Below are 21,493 nucleotides of genomic sequence, written 5' to 3'. Positions count from 1 at the left end.
GACTTTGGACCAGTCACTCTCTTTCAGCCCAATTCACCTCACAGGGTGGTGGTTGAGGAAAATAGGAGGAAGGAAGGAGTATTAGGTATGTTCCCCTCTTTGAGTTATTTATAAAAATAATAAAGGCAGGATAAAAAAAAAAATCTTTAAAATATGTCCCCCCAAAGAAGGGATTGGCAAATCATTTCCTTACTGTTGCCAAAACAAAAACCCTATATGAAGTTGCTAGGTTGATTCAAGGAAGAGTTCCCCTAAGTAAATTAAATGGTGTTATGAAGAGCTCTACTTTGATCAGACCAACAGAAGATTCTGGATTTTGTGTGCCTTAGAGCAAAGAGGCATTCAGTAACCAAAAAGCAGGGTAAAGAAACGTAGACTATTCTTCCGTGTTGAGAGCCTAATTAAGATAGACTTCCTTTGGCCATGGGGTTTTTACCTATCCATAAGAAATAGTCACTGCTGGTCTGCCTATCTTTCACAAATGTATTTCTTCATGTCTTCTTGAAACAGCAGCGATTCTTACTGCAACGACTCCTTGAGTTTATTGCACGTCGGTCAATATTTTATTTTATTTATTTTTATTTATCAAATTTTGTCACCGCCCATCTCCCCTCGCAATTGCGGTAGATTGCGCAATGACTGATTCAGAAAAGGGCGGGAAAAGTCAGCGAAGGCTGAAATATAAAGCGCCCACACTTCCTTCGGCCGGGATGAGCGATGAAGTCGCTGTCTGCCAGAAGTGAAGACCACTTCCGGTGCGCCGAGTGGGGAAAATGTGTCTACTTATTCGCGTCATATCCGGCTCGAATGGCAGCAGGAGTCTAATGTTGATTTCTGCGCAGTGCTATTGGGAGGCTTCGGGTGCTGTTGCTGCAGCCGCTGAGGTACGACCTGCGTCGTTTCTACGGGGGTGGGACGGAGAGGAAGGTGCAAACCCGCCAATTCTAATTTAGGGCCTGGCGGGGTCCTTTTGGAGGGTCGGAGGAATGGGGGTTCCTGAGTCCCCAGGTAAGTGTCGAGGTCGCCTCCTAAGTGTTCCCCCGTGATTACTTTAGCGCAGACTTTATTAGGTCTACGAGAAAAGTCGGGGTACTCTCGTTGGGTCCAATACGTTTTATGGGGCCGGGGGTCCGTAAGCGTCCCTAACCTCCAATTCTTCAGTATGCCCAGTTGAGGAAGTGGTTGGTAGGTTTCTGGTGAAATTCATTTTCATGCGTTATTAAGACTGTTTTGGAGTTCAGGGAGGGGAGGAAACTTATTTTAAGTGGGAACAAAACCCCGGTTTGGGAAATAATGTTTCCTCATCTTTCTGCATCTGAAGGAAAGGTGGAGAATGCAGGATTCTTACTATAATATTTGGGAGTGCCTGAGACCTATTTTGAACCAAACCGTTATGAGGGAGTACACAGGATTCTTTTAAATTGTGATATATTTTGTGCATTATTTTGGTTTTGAGAGTTTATCAGATTGTTCAGTTATAATATTCTGTCATTTCACTGATGCCAAAGCACAGGCAATATGTACTGTGTGCATCTACACCAGTATAAATAGCAAAGGCAGAGTTGACAGCTACTTGTTTACAAACTTTCCCCAGAGGCAGTGTATAGTAATGATAAGGTCCTTATCAGTAGAGAAGCCAGCATTCTGGTAAAGCTGGATGCTACACTTACCGAAACTGCCAAGCTCCTTTTTTGGAAGCTGATCGGCTGTGTGTGAGCTTCTTAAGTATTTGACCAGAGTCCCCTTTCTCTACTGTTGATTTCTGTTGCATTTTATAGGGTCATCATGTCAAAACGGAAAGTCACATTTGAAGACCAAGGTGATGAAGATGAAGAGGAAATGAGCCTTCCAAAGAAGAAGGTGAGATAAAACTTTATGACACCATTGCCTCATCTGAGTTCTTCTGCCTGTTTTAGGTTAGAGGTCCCATCAATACTGATCAGTCTAGTGGCAGGAGCTCTGAGAAACCAAACTAAAACATCTAGATGGACCAAGGTTGAAGAAGGCTGTTCTGTAAATTGAGATTCAGAGAACAAGGCAAGGGGGAACTGTCTATAATGATGTTTTTCAATTTGGCAACTTTAAGATGCGTGGACTTCAGGTTGAAGTCCACACATCTTAAAGCTGCCAAGTTTGAAAAACACTGGTCTGTAAAGTGGAAGATTATAGTTATAGACTTAAATATGTGCTTCAACTTATCAGGAAAATTTAGAGAAGCTTACAGAGGGGTAACTTGCTAATTTGAAGAGTTAGCTAATTTGCTAACTTGACAGTTGGGGAAAATGAGCAAACATTGTAGGCTCTCCAAATGCTGAACTTCTAAATTCACTTCATCTCTTGAATAGCTGGTGGAACCTGCTATTGGAGGGCCAGGCAGCCGCTTTAAAGGCAAGCACTCGTTGGACAGCGATGAGGAAGAAGATGAGGAAGATGAAGGGCAGGGTAGTAAATACGACATCCTTGCATCAGATGATGTGGAGGGTAAGTAGGGATCTGCATTTAATCTAGATTTCAGTACTCAGAACTTTCACATTCTTGTCTCTCTTAGTTAAAAAAAAGTAGTCCCCAAGATTGTGGATTTTTTAGTGGTGGGCAGTTGGGGTACCCTGAGTCTTGTGGTAACCCGCCACATAATCTTTAAACCCCAATAAGAAAAATGTGTAAGGCTTTATAATCAAGTGGAATGATAATTTTGGAGTGGAAGGTTTCATATTTGCACTTTCTACTCCAATCATTTACTATTTGTTAACAATATTAAACAGTATTATTATTGGTGTCAGGTCGATCAAATATTGATCTCCTCACTTTATCTTTTTAGGGCAGGAATCTGCCACTATTGATTATGAAGATGGTATCCGGATCACCCCATTTAATTTGCAAGAGGAGATGGAAGAAGGTCATTTTGATTCAGAAGGCAACTATTTCTTGAAAAAAGAGGCAGTGATTCGGGACAATTGGTTGGACAATATAGACTGGGTAAGTCTTTTTGTCTAGGCTTGAAGGGAAGATGACTGGTGCAAAAGAGATTTTTCTCACCCCTAGGATTTAGGGATTTTTAGTTTAGAAAGAAGACAAGTGAGTGGGGGATGATTTGTACATTCAGTTTTGTTTATTTAGCCTGATATTCCTCCAGCTCCTGAAGTCTCACAGCTGGTATGGAAGAAGTGTGTGTAAACATTATTTGAAGTAAATGCAACGGAGTTTCGGGACTGTAAAAGGAAATACCATGGACAAGCCATGGAATTCTCTGCCATTAGATCCATAAAGGTCATAATTTAGACCAGGGTTTCTCAACCAGGGTTCTATGGAGTCCTAGGGTTCCACGAGAGGTCACTAGGGGTTCCCTGGGAGATCATGATTTATTTAAAAAGTTATTTCAAATTTGGGCAACTTGACATTAAAAAGGTAAATTTCAGTCTTTATTTTTAGTTTAAGAACACTGTGAATGCATATATACAGGCCTATACAGGAAATGAATATAATAATTTTGTAACTTCTGGCCTATATTTGAGCCTGAATGTCCAGGAGTTCCCGGAGGCCTGAAAAATATTTCAAGGATTCCTTCAGGGTCAAAAGGTTGAGAAAGGCTGCTCTAACCTAACAGGACACTGATATGGTCTAGTGGTTAGGGTGGTAGACTGGGATTGTGGAGGCGCAGGTTCAGATTCACAATCAACTGTGGAAGTTAACTGGGTGACTTCTGGATTACCTCCCAGCTCAACATACACCAACATTTGATGATTGTGGAAAATATGGTCTATATTTTGAGGTCCTGGAAGAAAGGTGGGATACACATCTGACAAATAAATAAAAAAATAAGTATAAAGTCAGCTGTGAGATTAGGTATGTGGCAAAATGTGACTGGATCTGGGATTTTAATGGATAATTATAGTGATGTGTATATCTAAGAATTGTATTAGCGGTATTGACAGCTTTGAGACCAATATTGACAAATGAAATGTGCTTGCAAAGTCTGGAAATGATTACAAGGATAGGTCAGCCATTCATATTCTTTGCCCAGACCTAGAATCCATTTTAATCCATAATATATCACTTTTCTCTTCCCTAATCTATCCTTTCCTTTTTTTTTTTCCCTCCCCACCAGGTCAAGATAAAGGAACAGCCTCCTGGACAGAAGAAGTCACTCGGTTCTGCAGATGACAAGGAAGAAGATGAAGATGATGATCTTGAGGTTGGCCGGACACCTTTGGATAAGAAGGAGCTGCTGGAAAGGATGGCAGACTTAATGTTACCTGGGGAGACAGTTGCGAGAGCCATTCAAAGGCTGGGAGACAAGGGTGGCCCCAGAAGCAGCGGTCGTCAGCGGAGGGCCTGGAGCCGCCTCAAAGCAGGCGAAGTTGAACCGGCTGAGGAAGACGATCCCCAGAAGCCTGGGTCACCTGAGCGGAAAGAGCAGCTGGAACAGCTGTCCGGGCTGGCTGACCAAATGGTGGCACGAGGAGTCTATGAGATCTACCAGGAGACCCGGGAGAAGCTGGCCCTGAGGCTTAGGGCGCTGCAGCAGCCTCCTGCAGCCACTTCCACTGTTGAACCAGAACTTGATATGTTTGCCGAGGAAATCGATGAAGCAAAGCTAGGGGAGAAGACATCGGCAGGTGAGGCTCCTTGGGGAGCGGAGGGCTATGGGGTTCCCAGAGGAGCTGGACTGGAAACACACAGTCAAGAAGGTTTGCTGAGTTTTATCACAGCAGGGGAGGGATCACTGGTTGGGGTGCTTTTCTCTGCATGTAGAAAATGACTATTTATTTCTTTTATCCCTCCTTTATTATTTTTATAACTAACTCAAGGCGGGGAACATACCTAATGCTCCTTCCTCCTCCTATTTTCCCCACAACAACAGCCCTGTGAGGTGGGTTGGGCTGAATGAGAGTGACTGGCCCAAGGTCACCCAGCTGGCTTTCGTGCCTAAGGTGGGACTAGAACTCTCATACCATGCCTGATTGGCTCTTGGGCTGAGAGAGAGGGACTGGCCCCAGGTCACCCAGCCAGCTTTCATGCCTAAGGCAGGACTAGAACTCACAGCCTCCTGGTTTCTAGCCCAGCATCTTAACCACTAGACCAAACTGTCTGTCAGGGTTCAAGGGGGAAAATTCCTCCCAACATGCAAAGCTTCTGTATGTCGGGAGTTTATTTGGGGAAACGTTGAAATATACAACCCCCCCCATCTAACGCTGTGAGCAGTCCTTAACTACATGATGTTCCATGGGGGAGGGGGTTGGCAGCTTTTATTAGGGGATTTAGTCAGAATCATTCTGATGCCTGTGATTATTTCCCAGCAGCAGGAAGTCAGGCGCATGAGGAGAGTGATGACAACACGCCCTCTGAGGTGATGTGGGAATATAAATGGGAGAACACAAATACATCTGAACTTTACGGACCGTTCAGCAGCTCTCAGATGCAGGTAAGAGACTGAAGGGGGGTAGATGAACTTCTTGTTCACTTCCTCACTTTGTGCCTATTTTCTTCTCTATTCACTGTCCTGTTAATGTCCTTTTCCCCCATTGGTACAGATATCCTTTTTGCTTCTCCAATATCTCATTTGTCTTCTTTTTTCCTGAGTGACTTTTTAAAAAATGCATCTTCTACATGCGTCTCTCTACAATTCTATTTGTTTTGGTTGCCATCTATTTATTGTTGCTGGTTGTTTGATTTTGCAACTGTATATAAATCTTGGGTTGCCTTGATGACTGCTGGAAGAAGGTTTCCGTGGGTGCACATCATTTTGGCTTCCTCCCTGAGACGTAGGCCGTTGTGAGAAGGAAAGCATGCGCCCAGGAAGACTGCCTTATTGATAGCACTGTGCATCCGAGGGTTTTTTAATCGCTTGTCATGTTACATTGTTAATGGTTATAATTGTATTTCCTTGGTCAGAATTGTTTCTGGGCAGTAAATTTGCTGTCGTGATGGCACTTGATAATTACATAGTTTTGATTGACGTTGCATCAGTGGACCAAAACCCATAGTAACATATCCTATATGCATAACTTAGAATCTGTTCTTTTCCTTTTCCTGTGAATGAATGCCTTTTACTAGAGGTTAGAAGTAACATAAACCAAGGGCAGCATGATGGGCAGTCTCAAGTGTCGGATCAGAAATGGTGTGCAGCACGCAGTGTGCTTGGAATGCCAGTTTTGGTGATAATTGAGCTTCTAGCCCAGTGTTTCTCAACTGTGGCGACTTTAAGAGGTGTGGACTTCAACTCCCAGAATTCCCCAGCCAGCCATGCTCTTTAACGCCTCTTAAAGTTGCCAAGGTTGAGAAACACTGTTCTAGCCCCTTATTAGCAAAACATTTCAAGTTAATATGGTTTGATTTGTTCTAATATGGTCCTATCAGATCCCATATTGGCTGAGCGCATTTCAGGATGACCCTCTTGATAACGCTGCCAATTAAGCTTGCCTGTCTAACGTTGGTTGCGGCTCTTGTGGGATTCCGTGCTAGCTGGGTCTGTTTTCTTTAGAATTTTCCATTTCCTTCTTTTCCCTGCCCTCCTTTTCTCTCCTCCTTCAAATTCTCTTTTCTATCTCTTCAGGACTGGGTATCCCAAGGCTATTTCCCTGATGGGGTTTACTGCCGGAAGGCGGATAATTCCGAGGGCCAGTTCTACAATTCCAAGCGCATTGATTTTGACCTCTACACATGATTGGAACCCACCTCCTGCCCTGCCAAGCACGAGGGAGAGAGTTCAACCCAACGGCAGACTGAAAGAACTTGCCAGACTTTGGGGGTGGGGGCAAGGGGACGGTGTGTGCATTTGCAGAGGGGAAGACGGGTTTGATTCACCATTTACTTCTGAGGATGTTTTGGGTTTTGTGAAAAATAAAATAACCTTAAATTGGGTTGGTCAGTCAGCCCTCTCTATTTCCCTGCTGGCTATTCTATCCCATTGTTACCCTGTAAGTTTCATATAGGGTAACGGTTGCCAGGCGCAAATAATCATGTGTGCTTATATTTGCAGTTCTCTCCTGCTCCTCCATATTTACAATAGCATCTTGGGAGTGCCACACGCAAACATGACAGAAGTTGGGTGGGTAATGAATTTGATAAATCTGGTGGCATGGGAAGTATTTGTTCATTATTTTATCAGCATCTTGATTGTGATGGAGAACTTCTGACCTGGGGGACCTGTCTGCAGGGGCTAGGTTGATGAACGGTCTTTTAACACTTTCTGTCCAAGTATATTCCTCCCAGTTCCAACTCCCAAGTAGGGTTGGGAAAAATCCTACTCTGAAACTCCAAAGAGATCCTGTTAGTCAAGGTAGGCCAACCTTCCCTAACCTGACTACTGGGAGATGAAGCAAGTTGTCCATATCTCCAAAAGACAACTGATTATGAGGGACTGATCTAAAAAGTACTCACCTTGTGGACAATCTTCTGATAAATATACAAGATAGTTTCTTTCATCCCAGAGTTTTTAAGTTTATCAGGCGGTACTTGAAGCTTCTGCTACTCGCCAGCCCAGAGCTCTTCAAACAAGGAAGGTGGTTTTTAATAGTCAAATACACAGATTTAAAAACGCACACAAAAAAGCGCAGATGACTAACCTAATTCCTAGAATAAAATAAACATATCTTACACACAGGCTTGCTTAATTTACAGACGTAACTAGTTATCTTGCCACATAGGTTACCCATGAGCAGCTGCATCCCTGGATTTCTAGAAAGGAAATTGTCTTTTCAAAAGACCCTTTAAAAATAAAATTTCAGATTTCGGGACATTGACCTAAATAGTTTTCTGGGAGGGCTCAGCAAATGTATGGTAACTGAGATGGAATCTGCCATTGCTAGCGAGATTCTTATGGTCAGGTGAGTAGATGCCTCAATAGTATTCCCTTAAGAGAATACTAAAAGAGCCTTCAACTTGGGTTCATCTACAATACTGAAAGATCTGGTGAGGAGATGGGCTGGCCTTTTCAGGTTAAAGAAAATATCAATGTTAGTTTATGACTAAACAAGTGGTAGGCAGACTGATGGAAATGTTTGGTAATCATCTCAAAATCCATATTTCCTGAGATTCAAGTTGAGCCAACTCATTTGCACAGGAAGGAGACTGGTAAATTATTTGAGCAATCTATCCTTTACTGTGTCCAGTGAAGCAAGCTAAATGTAGATAGGTGAGTTATATGGTTTTTTTTTTTAAAGAATGGATCGGGAAGAGGATAGGAACCTCAATTTTAGGGGTGGTGCTGGTGGTTCTTATCCTTCCCCCCCCATCCACCTCCTGTAGAAATGAACCGTACCTCATGGTGTCTTCATAAAATTTCTGTGAAAGTTGTGGTTGGTCGTTGAAAATAAATACACTTGTACAGAATGGAAAACTGAGCAAGAGGGAATGTAACCTAGCTTTATTCCTGGAAGATACGCTTTTTGTTTCCAGTTAATTTTATTATTAGATAAAAGGCCAATCTGTTGGGTAAGTCCCTGCCTGCAAGTAGGCGACATATGGTCTAAGAACCCATGTGATTTCTTCAGCGGATTGTGTCAAATTTGCTCTGTAGCAGGATGGCCTTCCTTGTGCAAGCAGATCAAGCCTATTCAGTGGTGAGTCAGACTGAAGTTCTATCTAGCCCTGTTTCTTATCCACACCATTGGACAGCTGCATGTCTACAAAGTTTGCTTGCCAATATCCATCTTTAGGATATATTATTCTGAACAACAGAGATTCCAGTTGGCAATTATGACTAAGAGGCATTGATAGGATTGCCCCTCAGTTTCTCTTAATACCCATCCCCTGAAGTTTTCCTAGGATGGAATTGTAGAAGTGAGGCCAGCATTGCCTGTTAAGAGTTTGGCCCTTTGGGTTCTCCTACAGCATTAAACACACCCTGGTCGGGAGGACAAAAAGACCATATACTTATAAACCCCAGTCCTTAATATAGGAAGTGGTTAAGAAATACTGTAGATAAATACAGGTTGCGCAAATGAAGGATTGAAGCAGAAGTCGGAGGAGCCAAGAATGTTCAGAGGAAATATATGCTGGTGTAGTAAGAGTAGGAAGTGAGATGCAGAGCTGCAACAGAGAAGAGGGCCCCGGAGAGCTGAAGCGACGGAATGGGTTGTGTCCCTGAAGTGAAGCTGCTCTGCCAAGCCGCGTTCCTCCTTTGCGTTGGCTGCGGTAGGTAGCAAAGCCCCGTTGGCTTTTGGGCTCAGGAACAGGGCTACAAGTGGCCTGTACAGGACCAGACTGCCTTGCCTTTAATAACTTTCAGAGCTTTTCCTAACTTGGAGGAAAATATTACTACTTCTTAAAAGAGTTGGATCAGCATCTCATCCGGAATGAGAGGAACTAGCTGGGTGGGGGTAGTTTGGATCCAAAGTGGAGAAGGATGAGTTGCAAGGTTTGGGCATCCCCCAGAAACGGAGAGGCTAGATGCTCTTGCATGAATTTCAGTAAGGATAACCTGTTGGTATTCTGGAAGAAGGTAACATTAGCATAGAAGCCTTTTTATGTTTTGCCCTGGCTGAACAGTTTGGAGAGGATCGACTCAGCCCTGCTATCAAGTTCTGTAAAGAAGGTTGAATGATCACAGACTGAGCTGTGCAGCCGAGGCTGGGAGACAATGGCGTGTTTTGATTTGTTTAAAGTCACTCAAATTTGAAGTGGTGCTTCCTACTTCTTATCCTAGCTTAGCAGTTTCTATAAAAGTAGTGTTTGTTCAATACCTAATATAGAAGTCAGCACAGTCCTAGAAAGGACTGAGCATATATTCCGCCCTAGCCGTGAAATTAATTTTCACTGATAGCCTGACTTTCTTCTGACAGCCTAGGGAGTTTTCAAGCCAATTATTAAAATATGTCATTGCGCTTAAGCTTTATAACCTTTTCGTACAGGATTATACAAAATCACAGCCTGAGGACATTCTAAGACTTTATAAAATGTTGTGTTACTCATTTCAGAACATGGACAATATAGTCTAATAATGTCATCAATTTATATCTGTCTTGCAACTACTGTAGCTGTTTTTAGATTTCCTGTACAGCTCTTCCACTGAGCCCTATGAAATTAATCAAGTGTAAATTAGCTGTTATAAGTATTTTGATTTCGGTGGTACTTTTCACAAGTAGCTTAATGTGAATAATCTTCACAAGAAGCAGTAATACCAATTTTTGAACCACAGCAGGAAAAGGAAATGGCTGAACGTCCCTACAATCTCAGACCAATTTAATCCAATAGTAGGTTTGATTAAAGTTTCATTTTGTGGTTATGATGCAATTCCATCCCCAAAAAGGAACAAACTGCAGTCTTTAAAAGGGGCAAAGTATTTTCATCCTAATGAAGACTAATTTAAGGAGGTCTTAATAATCCAGATCCCTGGATTTGGTGCAGGGACAAATCCTACCCTAGAAGTCTAATCTTAAACTAATCCTAGACAGCAACCAGGAACTTGTGACACCAGACTGAAATGGATGCAAAAGATAGTGCCAATTTTTAAATACAATAATTTCTCAGTAGGAGTGTGCAAAGCACAGCATTTCAAGCTGTTTTGAGCATGAAACTTCCCATTTTGAGGTCAAAACTGCTGTTCTGAGCATTTTGGCAGTATTTTGAACATTGAACAATGTTTCACAGAAACACTTCCAAAACAGCCCGTATTGTATCTGAAACAGCCATTTCAGATTTGAAAGGCTTCAAAATTAGATGCCTCTAGTTCCTTGCCTAACACAAAGTGCTTTTGCTCCCTTTTATTTAGTAAATCCTATTCTTAATCTAATCTCATTTGCATTCCCTTTTCTGTCACCACTTTATCTGTCGGGTTTTATTCTGCGTATTTTTTACAACAGTTTGTTTTTATTCCTCTTGACTGATATTTTATTCTAAGTCAACTTTGATTACTTCTCTGAATTCCAAAGTAAGGAACAGGTGAGGAAACAGAGCAGGCTGTACCACTTTAATCTGTCAAAAAGAAGATGGGATCCAGGTGCAATATTCAGATAGAAAACAAAAATAACAAATGCACACAAGGGGCCCTTGCTGTCTCATACTGAGATCGAGGAGAACAACCAGGTCTTCAAGGCTTTATGGAATACTAACAAGATGGGAGCAACATGGATTTCAGTGGGGATATTATTCCAAAGGTCAGGCACCATGACAGAGAAGGCACACTTCCTGGGTCCCGATGGATGGCATTGTTTAATTAAAGGTACCTAGAGTGTGCCAACTCTGCCAACACATACTGGCCAGACAAAAACCATGGGAGATAAGCGGTCAAGTAATCTGGCATGAGTGATTGTTTGAAGGGTCTCCCAATCCAAGAATGGGTGGAACTGGTGCACCAAATGGAGCCGAACAAAGTCCCCCTTGGCCAAGCTAGCACCTGCTCTTTGAGCAGGACCTGTGAGTCCAAAAGGACCCCCAGATTGTGCACCACTTTTGAGCGAGGAAGTGCTTCCCCATCTAAGAGTATAGATGGAAAGTTCTTGGATCCAGGGAGCTTAAAACCCACAGCCATTCAGACCCAAGTACAGGTCACCCCCTGGCTGCCTTAACAACCCAGGAGGGACCAGGGTCCAATAAGGATGTGGCTGAACTAACAGAGCAGATAACACTGTCCCCTTCCTCAGGTGTCACCAACTCAAAATTATCCAAGATCACTTCATAAGACTGAGCCCCAGGCACCTGGCCAGATTTGCCAGATCAGAGTTCAGCTTGGAGCGGATCTGAGTGACTTTCTCTGCCAAAAAGCCTGAATATTTTTCACAGCAGCCCTGCAGATGATCCAATGGCCTGTCTCTCCACAGCAGGGACTGGGTCACCCTAAAAAGGGCCACTGGATGGCTATCAATGGACACGATAAGGGCATCAGCAGCAGCAATCCCATTTTCTTCAGAGCAGAACCTCTGAAAGCGTGCAGGGGTGGTAAAATTATCAGGCACATACACAAAAATCCTTCTGTTGGTTTTTGTCTACATGCTCGAACGAAAGAGAGATGAGGGTGGCCATATTTCACTAATACAGGTAGTCCTTGCTTAACGATGGTAATTGGGACCGGCAACTCTGTCGCTAAGTGACATGATAGTCAAGTGCAATGTCATGTGACTGCACAGATTTACGATGGTGGTAGTGGCAGTTCTGGTTGCCATTGTTAAGCAAATCACCCAGAGTTGTTAAGCACTACATCATGTAGTGCCTATCGGAAGTCATCAGGGAAGGTTGCAAATGGCGATCACATAACTGCGGGACGCTGTGACCATCGTAATGGCGAGTCGGTTGCCGAGCGCCCAAATCACGATTGCAGCGACGCTGCAGTGGCTGCAACTACGAGGACCAATGGTAAGTCTCCTCATTCAGCACTGCCGTAACTTCCAACAGTTGCTGAATGAATGGTCGTTAAGCAAGGACTATCTGTATATTCTCTTCCACTGAGAATTTATTTTGATGCATAAGAGAAAATTCAAGAATATTATCCCTCAGGCTGAAATGTCTATTCCATTCTATTATCCCTGGGCTTAACTCCAGTATGTACCACACCTGAAGCAGCCAAAAAATTTTTTTAGAGGAATCTATGCAAGCTGTCTCACTGAATAATATTTACTTACTCATTTAACATATTTCTATGCTGCCTCAATTAAAATGAGTTTAATTGTTTAATTGTTCACATAGAAAAAAAATGCTAGATATGGGGAGGGAGATGGTGGCCCTGCAAGATTATGCAACTTGTCCCTAAAGTTCAGAGCAGTCATGCCGTTTAAGTGATGTATGATGGGACATGCATGTTTTGGTGCTCACTTGTGAATGGCTGTGTGGTTGGGGCAAGATTGCCGGTGTGGTCCAAGTTCTTTCAGTGCTGGTGTTTGAGCTCTCTTTTACTAGACCAGGTGAAGAGGGTGATGCAGTTACCCGCTCTTTGCCAAGGCCTCGTGTTGGTCTCCTCGGGCAAAGTCTCCAGACCTTGAGAAGAGCTTGCAGCTCCCTTGACTGTTGCTCTGGTTCTGTCCTGTTCTTGCTATCTATATTATCCATGCAGTCAAAGGGCAACAGCAGATTTACTTGCCTTTTTCTTTTTTTGGAGCAAGCAAGCTGAGCTTCTGCTTTTCCTAACACTGCCTGTCTTCTGCATCAGTTTGGGCTTCTGTCACCGAGATGGGTCACAAAATGGGTCACTAGTGGGGCACTGAGGGCATCTTGCTCCAGAAAAGTCACAGAGACATAGACAGCTAGCATGGGGGCTTGGTGCCTGGTGGTTCATGTAAAATGCATCAGAAGATACATGGCTGTATGTTAGAGGGAGAAAATTCATTGTTGTGAATAACTCGCTTTCCCAAATGATTCATAGCAGTCCTTTCTCTAAAGTACCCCTGTGCTTTCTTGAGAAAGAACTGCTGTGAATCATTAGGAAAATGAAAGAGTTATTCACAGTAATGAATTTTCTCCTTCTAACATACAGCCATGTATCTTCTGATGCATTTTGTGTTGAAATGTGCAGAAATAAGGGGCTTAAAAAAACTTGTAGAATCAAATGGTTTGCCTTCACCAGGACAGCTGTAGAAGAGATACAGATCTGTGGAAAAGAAAAATATGTGATTAGTCATCTCATTTTGTGAAGGAAGTTGGGGAAGGGAAGACGTTAAAATACAGCCACCTTCCCCTATCTTCGTATCAAAGTTCAAACAAAGCTCATTCCATGGTAAAGAAAATGAAATTAAATTGAAATGCTAAAAGTGAAAGCATTTGTATCCCAATACATCCAGAGGCAGCTATGAGTTTCTCTGGAGGCTTTGAGTGTTTGAAGCATATCACCCATTTTATTGGGTCTATTCACATGACACCTTTAGCCACTCCAGAGAACTTGAATACATACCACCATTTTCCCCAATGGGCACTAATCACACTTCTTGATGACCTTTGGGGGTAGTATATCCATCCTAGCCCTCCTTGATCTCTCAGTGGCTTTTGATACCATCAATCATGGTATCCTTCTGGACCTGTTGAGTGGGTTGGGAGACAATGTCCTCCAGTGTTTCTCCTCTTTCCTTCAAGGCCAATTCCAGGAGGTGTTGTTAAGGAGGGAGAGGCCAGCCCTAAGCCTCTTCACTGTGCAGTGCTGCAGGGCTCAATTCTCTCCCTGCTCCTTTTAACATCCACATGGAACAACTGGGTTGAGGTCACCTGTTGGTATGGGGTTAAGCATCAGTATGCTGATGATACTCAGTTGTACTTCTGAGCCCCAGGCCAGCCAAGTAATGCTGCCATGGTGCTTTCCCAGCACTTGGAGGCTATGCAGGTGTGGATGGGGAAGAACTGACTTCAGTCAACCCTGACAAGACTGAGTAGCTGTGGGTTTTAGGGCCCCCTGGATTTATTGATTTTCCGTTGTTAACTCTGAGTGTGGTTACACTCCCCCAGGCAGAGTGGCTGTGTAATCTGGGGGTTCTGGACTCCTGACTCTTGCACAAGGAGCTGGTGGCAGCCATGGCCAGGAGAGCTTTTGCACAAATACTTGTGTACCAGTTGCACCCATTCCTAGATCAGGAGGCCCTGCTCATGGTCACTTATGTCTTAGTTACCTCCCAATTGGACTATTGCAATGCACTGTCTTTGGGGCTGTCCTTGAAGAACACTTAGGAGCTCCACCTAGTCCTGGGCTTCTGGAGGAAGGAATGGTGGACTGAAGACGGGTCCGTGAAAAGCGAAGGCGATGACCATGGTAGAGTGAAGAGTTGGCAAGTAGACCAGCTTTTTGAAACCTCTCTGGACAAGGAGAGGACCCACAAGTACTCTAGCAGCTGCTCCTCACTGCTCCATGCAATTACAGAATGAAGCAAAATATTCTAATATTGGACATATTGGAGGATATTTTTGAAAAACGAACTCACTGAAGTTAATAGTGTCAACAGAGACATCTCCCTCTATGGAGAGACTGTGTCTAAAAGATGTTATGGAAGAGGAACAAGTTTTATCTGACAAGATCAAAACTGAGTTGAAAGTGGATTTACAAATGACAGGTTACAAGAATGATATGGAAAGAGATGTTACACTGGATATACCAAAGAAACCGGCTGATGTTTTAATAATTAAAAGGGATATACAAACAATAAACCAAGAGAGTGACCTGGATAGTTTTCCTATATTGGATTTACAAAAAAGGCTTGTGAAAATTTTGAATAATCTCATGAGAAGGGACAAAGAAAAATATGAAAAGAAATCAAGTTCTATGACATTATTTGAATGGACTAAAGATTAAGATTGTTAGAAGGAAGGAACATAAAGTTGGTTTATTGTATTAAGGTTAAAACAGATATTTCTGGTACCCTTAACAGACTTTTGCTGACACCAGAACTGAAATGACTATGCTTTATGGATTTGTTTATAGATAAGAGATGGGATATGGGAAGAAGATATTATTTGTTGTATTTTAAGAGGAGGTGATAACTTACTAAAATTGTTTATAGTTGTGGTGAAGGTAGGAAGTCACTTCTTTATGTTTTTCTTTTTCTTTACTATATTCTAACTTTTCGTAAGAATTCAGAAGTATGGAAGTATGGGTGGCCCCAAATCTATTGGCCTTTCACAAGGCTGTGAAGACCTGGCTCTTCCCCCAGGCATTGGAACTAGGAAATTAATTATGGGAGCTGTAGTATGGGTGCATATGATTAGTGTTTTTGTGATTTTACCATTTGGTTTTATCTGGTTTTTTCCTCCCCAGTTTAATGGAATCCTTTGTTTTTATTTTGCTTACCACCCAAAGTTTCTTGGGTAGATGGGTGGCCATATAAATTAGAGGAATAAAATAAATCCTGCAGGATATCATAAACATGGTCAACAGCTTATTGGGGGTTTATCAGAATCCTAGGCAGCCATTTCTAATTAATGCTCATTGGAATATAAAACTAGCAGTTAATCATGGTTTCAATTTCTGGTTAACTTATCTGGAAATAGTAGTAAACCTAAGATTTGGATTACATGCTTTATCTTAGGAAAACCACTGACTGTGGTTAATAACAGGCCAATTAGGATGTGTATGAGAGAGAGGATCGAATTCTTATTGTGTGATAACTCACATGGTGGAGCTCTGTGACCTAAGACCGTCCTGATAGTTTGGACTACAACTCCCACAATCCCTCATTGACCATGCTGGAATGAGGCTTATGAGAATTCTAGTCCAGAACACTTGGAAGACATCAGATTGCCTAATTCTGCCTTATAGCAAACCAGTATATAGGAGTTCTCTCAGAAGTCAGACTTGATCAGTGTGAAGTCTATTTAGTGAATATTCTGTTCTTACAATGGCCAAGATTCATACTGGAGGCCCACCAGCAGGACACACTTGGTCACCTACCACTGATTTTACAAATAGCACACAGCTGTATTAATTAGTCACCTTGATACCGTATCTTCCATTTTTAAAGATACCAAAAGTGCTCGTGGCCTCATCACCATGACATACCACAAAATCTCGTGGCACGGAAGTTGCCAAAGGAAGGAAATAATTATTACTCAGTCCCAGTGAGTTATCATGTTCTAAGTCCCTGGGCTAGGGACTAATAAAGGTTATTTCCTTCCTTCGGCAACTTGTTCTGGTTTATGGGCTTTACCCAGCTGTCTAGTTCACTGAAGTGGCAAATAGTCTGAGTCAGAAGAGCAGCTATTACTGGTTCAGTGGGACAAGAGAGGTCAGCATTCTGTGACAGAGAGGGTGTTAGCAAAATCTCTTATGTTTTCCCCCAGTGGAGTATGACAGCTTTCTGGTGTTTATCACTTGCGGTGCATATGGTTGAGAAAATGGTTGCGTTGCAGCTCCAGAGAATTCTGGAGGAAACGGATTATCTGGACCCCTTTCAGTCAGGTTTCAGGCCAGGATATGGGACGGAGACTGCATTGGTCACACTTATGGATGATCTCTGGTGGGAGCGGGATGGAGGGAGTGCATCCATCCTGGCTCTCTTAGACCTCTCAGTGGCTTTCGATACCATTGACCATGGTATCCTTTTGGGACGGCTCAGGGAGTTGGGGGTGGGCGGTGTAGTTTTGTGCTGGTTCACCTCCTTCCTCCAGGGCCGGTCCCAGTCGGTGGCGATAGGAGAGGAGATATCTGGCCCTCGACCCCTCCGTTGTGGGGTGCCGCAGGGTTCGGTACTCTGTCCTCTCCTATTTAACATCTACATGAAACCACTGGGTGAGATCATCCGTCACCATGGCATGAGGTATCATCAATATGCTGATGACACTCAGTTATATATCTCCATCCTGGGTGAGGTAAGTGATGCAGTAGCTGCCCTCTCCAAGTGCCTGGGGGCTGTGGGGGTCTGGATGGGGAACAACAGGCTTCAGCTGAACCCTGTTAAGACAGAGTGGCTGTGGATTGATGCCCCCTCGGGTTCCAGGAAGTTGTCATCTTTGGTTCTGATTGGGGTGGCACTGCCCCATTCGGAACCAGTGCGGAACCTGGGGGTCCTCCTGGACTCGCGACTCCTGCTCAAAGAACAGGTGGCAGTCGCGGCCAAGAGGGCCTTTGCACATCTTCGGGTGGTGCGCCAGCTACGCCCATTCCTGGACCGAGATGCCCTCCAAACAGTCACTCATGCCCTTGTCATCTCCCATATAGACTATTGCAATGTGCTCTACATGGGGCTACCCTTGAAGAGTATTTGGAAGCTTCAGCTGGTCCAGAATGCGGCTACGCGGACAGTTACCGGTGCTGTAAAATCAGCCCATGTGACACCACTGTTACGCGAGCTGCATTGGGTACCAGTTTGCTTCCGGGTCCAATTCAAGGTGTTGGCTATCACCTTTAAAGCCCTACATGGCATGGGGCCAGGTTACCTGAGGGACCGCCTCTTCCCCATTACATCAGCCCATCCCACCAGGTCAGGCAGGGAGGGCATGCTATGGACCCCATCAGTAAAGGAATTTCATCTAGCGGGGTCCAGGAGGCGAGCCTTCTCTGCAATGGCGCCCGCCCTTTGGAATATCTTGGAGTTGAGACGGGTCTCCTCGCTCTCGGACTTCCGGAAGAAATTGAAGACCTGGTTCTGCCGCCTTGCTTGGGAGGGGGAGAGCGATAGCTCCACCTGGGGATGGCTGGCGCCATAGCACCTCTTAGTGATTGTGTTCCATCTCCACTTGGATTTTTCATTCATTTTATTATATCTTAATGGTAATTTAGATGGCTATGTTTTTAGTGTTATTTTATTGTAAACCACCCAGAGTCCCCCATTGGGGGAGATGGGCAGTGACATAAATTTAATTAATAAATAATAATAATTAATAATATGGGGACTGAACCCAGTGGGGGATTCAGAATAGTAGCTTTCCACCAGATGCTGCTCCCACATTAAATTTCTAAGCAGGGTGGAGAGCTATCCCCTGCTATAATTCTCCCCAGAATGATGGGCCACGGATTCCTCCATTCTGACTACATCATTTTCAGGATGGTCCAACCTGCAGATGCATCTCGGCCTGTTTATGCGACTGACGGATTTTTCAGCTGACTGTGCCCTCAATTCATTTTGGTGCTGCTGATTTCAGACAGCCTTTGCCACATCTTTATAATGTCAGTATATGAATAATTCACCCATTCTATCTCCACCACCTTCATCTTGCTGCCTCTGCCCCTAACAGATATGCTCTTAGCATTGATTCTATGGACTCTCTATGCTGCTTTTCTCTCTTGTAGGCCTTCCGTGCTTTTCAGCTTTTAGCCTCATTGATACTGAGGCTCCTGTGATTTTCCGTGGGGAGAAAGCTGACCAGTTTGGCTATCGGGTCATCCAGACGAAATCCAGTGGCGCTTCCTGGTGAGCATGGAGCTGACCTACATTAAGAACATTCTGTTCTGTTTTGTTCAAGGGATCCGCATGTCTGGGAATATTAATTCTAAAATAATATTTAAATATTTAAATATTAATTCTAGAATATTATTTAATATCCCTTTAGGTTGGTAGTGAGCGCTCCCCTCGCAGGCAATCGGACAGGTTCCCTTTTCCAATGCTCGTATGATACACAGAAATGCCAACCGATTGTCCTCCGCCGTAAGTGTCAACTAAAACACATTTGTGAATCTCCCATGTGTTGATCGTTTTTCATTTCATGTTAAGAAAAGAGAATTTCTTGGAGTATACTGGCATTACAAGCTTAAACTAGTTTTATATAAGGTTTACTGAGTTTACATAGTTCACTAAACCATAATACAGTTTGACTTTTGTTAGCATGTTACATGAATCTAGCCATTTTAGTTTGTATATTATGTTCTGTGGCTTGGCAGGTCTGTGAACCCAGTTAATAGTGATTTGTCAACAAACCATGATTAAGGAAAACATGAATTATTGCCCTTTGGGAATCCAGTATAACTGTAATCCTGGGAATTGTATTTTATGAGATTTTTCTGTGAGGAATCCAAGTCTCCTTTTCCTCAATATCCTCTAAGGACAGGGAATTATTGCAATATGATCTTATGGTGGGAATAAATTTCAAAGAATAAGAAAGGCCTAGATGCTTCCACAGGAATAGGACACAATGTTTTTTTTACCACTCTTACGTCTTACTGTGCTGTTTATTAACAGCATGTCATTGTTTCTGGATTTGTTTGTTTTTTTAATATTTTTGCTGCCTTTGTAATCTACTGGCAGAATGTCAGTTATTGGACAGATTAGAAATATAATAAAACCATATTTAAAAGTACATTCTTAGTCATTAGCATTTGCTTTGAACAATTCCTGAGATTAATGCACAGCAATGCACACGTGGGCCAGTGCCCGCCCTTCTGCTCCACACACCCCTTCCAAAACTCCTCAGCCAGGCAAAGTTGCAGAATGCATTTGAGCCATAAATAAGACCAACAAAATCCTTTGTGAGATATTCTTAAAAAAAAAAGGCTACCTTGATTAGGTTTGTGTGTGAAAGAGAGAAGTCTGTGAAATAGAGACGAACTCTAATTTTTTTATCTATCCTTTCAAATGCCAAAGACACTTCTAGGATATCTTTGGGTCTTTCGCTGGCTGCTGATGAAGCATCTGAATCCAAAATAATAGTAAGTAAGACTCAAATCACAGCCTCATGAGGCGCAGGGTGGTAGGCGGCAGTATTGCAACCAAAACTCTCCCCATGATCCGAGTTTGATCCCAGCGGAAGCTGGATTCTCTCTCAGGTAGCCGGCTCAGGTCGACTCAGCCTTCCATCCTTCCGAGGTCGATAAAATGAGCACCCGGCTTGCTGGGGAAGGTGACGACTGGGGAAGGCAATGGCAAACCACCCCGCTCTATAGTCTGCCAAGAAAACGTCATGAAAGCGGTGTCTGTCCAAAGGGTCAGACATGACTCGGTGCTTGCACAGGGGACCTTTCACCGTTCACAAGACTCAAATAAAATTAAAAAAGACAATAGAAGTACAATAAAAATAATATTAGTATGAATCCTGGGGTCTATGTTGGTTTATGCCCATTGCTCATAGGAGAGAGTGAGCTTGTCTGAGTATATAATGGAGAACTCTTGCTGAAAAGTTGGAAGAGGCTATTAGTGTTCATTCTTCCTGTCCCACAGGCCTGTGGTCCAACTTGGGAACGACGATGTGGGCAGCTCGATTATCTGAATGGCATCTGCTATATTCTGAATAGCGTTGATGGAAATGTGAAGGAGATCCAGCCAGCTTTCCAAGGTTAGATGAGAAGATGTTTGCACATTAGGTCTGAAAGCTAGATTGTGCCAAGATCTTTGCTACTTAAGACAGGACAAAAAGGATATTCATCTCTCTCACAAAACTAGTCAAGGCAGAAGATTTTGCAAGGAACTCTTCCTCTCCTTAACAGTAAAAATGCAACTATAGCAAATTAAATAATTATTGGTGACCCCTTGTGACACCCACAATCTATTACTAGAGGCAGCTGCCTCACTTTGGTTCCTGATTGAGCCAGCCATGACAAGAAACTGGGCTGGGGTGTAGTCAAGGAGAAAAAGATGAGGTATGCATACAATTCTGCTTAAACAAAGATTGCTTTATATTTTTCCTTGAAGTCTACCTAAGTGTGGTATATTTGGCCTTTCAAATGTTCACAGGCGACAATTCCCAGCACTCACAATGCTGCCTGGAGCTACTGGAAGGTGTTAGAAGTGTACCTTGTGGTGTTTAAGCATTACCTCAGAGGTAGAAATTCAGTATGTGAGTCTCTTCAACAATGATACATCCCCTTTCAAGAAGAGCATGCCAGTTTCACTTTTTTGCAAGACTTTGGAAGGAATCGAGTGGCTGCTGAAGCCCAGAATTGGAAACCTTAAATCAGTCTTTGCCAGTCATATACTCTCCATATATAGTGGCTTACATTCCCATGATGCTTAAATCGGCTGCCTTTGGGGCCATCATGCATAGATTATCATGGAGAATTGTGGTACGTCCCTCCGGGCTGTGTGGTTGGATGCGCATGGCTTGCAGGAATGTAATGAAGAGTTAGGGTGTGTGGAAGATAAAAATACCCCTTTACTATAGAGATAATCGACCTGTATCGTAACCTTGATATGAGCTAATGTTGATGTTAGCTTCCACT

The 21,493-nt window shown here is 43.2% G+C and overlaps 2 protein-coding genes across 3 annotated transcripts in view; both read left to right on the top strand.

Annotated features, from left to right (window-relative positions):
* The first annotated feature begins 750 nt into the window (after positions 1 to 750).
* On the top strand, positions 751 to 6,860 carry CD2BP2 (CD2 cytoplasmic tail binding protein 2). Of its 2 annotated transcripts, none has more exons than XM_063301365.1 (7): positions 751 to 884; positions 1,779 to 1,860; positions 2,346 to 2,481; positions 2,819 to 2,976; positions 4,106 to 4,616; positions 5,304 to 5,422; positions 6,554 to 6,860. In XM_063301365.1, exons 2-7 carry the CDS (start codon positions 1,786 to 1,788, stop codon positions 6,662 to 6,664), a joined length of 1,110 nt encoding a protein of 369 aa, XP_063157435.1. In that variant the 5' UTR covers positions 751 to 884; positions 1,779 to 1,785; the 3' UTR covers positions 6,665 to 6,860. The 2 variants fall into 2 exon arrangements, with proteins under 2 accessions (XP_063157435.1, XP_063157434.1); XM_063301364.1 differs by having other exon boundaries at positions 5,301 to 5,422.
* Positions 6,861 to 8,646: 1,786 nt separating this feature from the next.
* The window catches only part of LOC134495737 (integrin alpha-X-like), a 40,558-nt gene continuing 27,711 nt past the window's right edge, over positions 8,647 to 21,493 (top strand). The window contains exons 1-5 of the mRNA XM_063301363.1: positions 8,647 to 9,135; positions 18,635 to 18,755; positions 18,895 to 18,989; positions 19,923 to 19,987; positions 20,496 to 20,610. Coding sequence (XP_063157433.1) covers positions 9,072 to 9,135; positions 18,635 to 18,755; positions 18,895 to 18,989; positions 19,923 to 19,987; positions 20,496 to 20,610 — 460 coding nt within the window. The 5' untranslated portion in view covers positions 8,647 to 9,071. The remainder of the gene's footprint in view (positions 9,136 to 18,634; positions 18,756 to 18,894; positions 18,990 to 19,922; positions 19,988 to 20,495; positions 20,611 to 21,493) is intronic.

Source organism: Candoia aspera, chromosome 4, assembly GCF_035149785.1.
Source record: "Candoia aspera isolate rCanAsp1 chromosome 4, rCanAsp1.hap2, whole genome shotgun sequence".
NCBI classification, from domain to species: domain Eukaryota; kingdom Metazoa; phylum Chordata; class Lepidosauria; order Squamata; family Boidae; genus Candoia; species Candoia aspera.
This window is presented reverse-complemented; position numbering and strand designations above follow the sequence as displayed.

Excerpts from the sequence above, each read along its gene's own strand:
- CD2BP2 (XM_063301364.1), top strand. The coding sequence starts at position 1,786 with ATGTCAAAACGGAAAGTCACATTTGAAGACCAAGGTGATGAAGATGAA. Across the intron at positions 4,617-5,300 it reads AGGGGAGAAGACATCGGCAG|CAGGAAGTCAGGCGCATGAG; the intron begins GTGAGGCTCCTT and ends ATTTCCCAGCAG. Across the intron at positions 5,423-6,553 it reads TCAGCAGCTCTCAGATGCAG|GACTGGGTATCCCAAGGCTA; the intron begins GTAAGAGACTGA and ends CTATCTCTTCAG.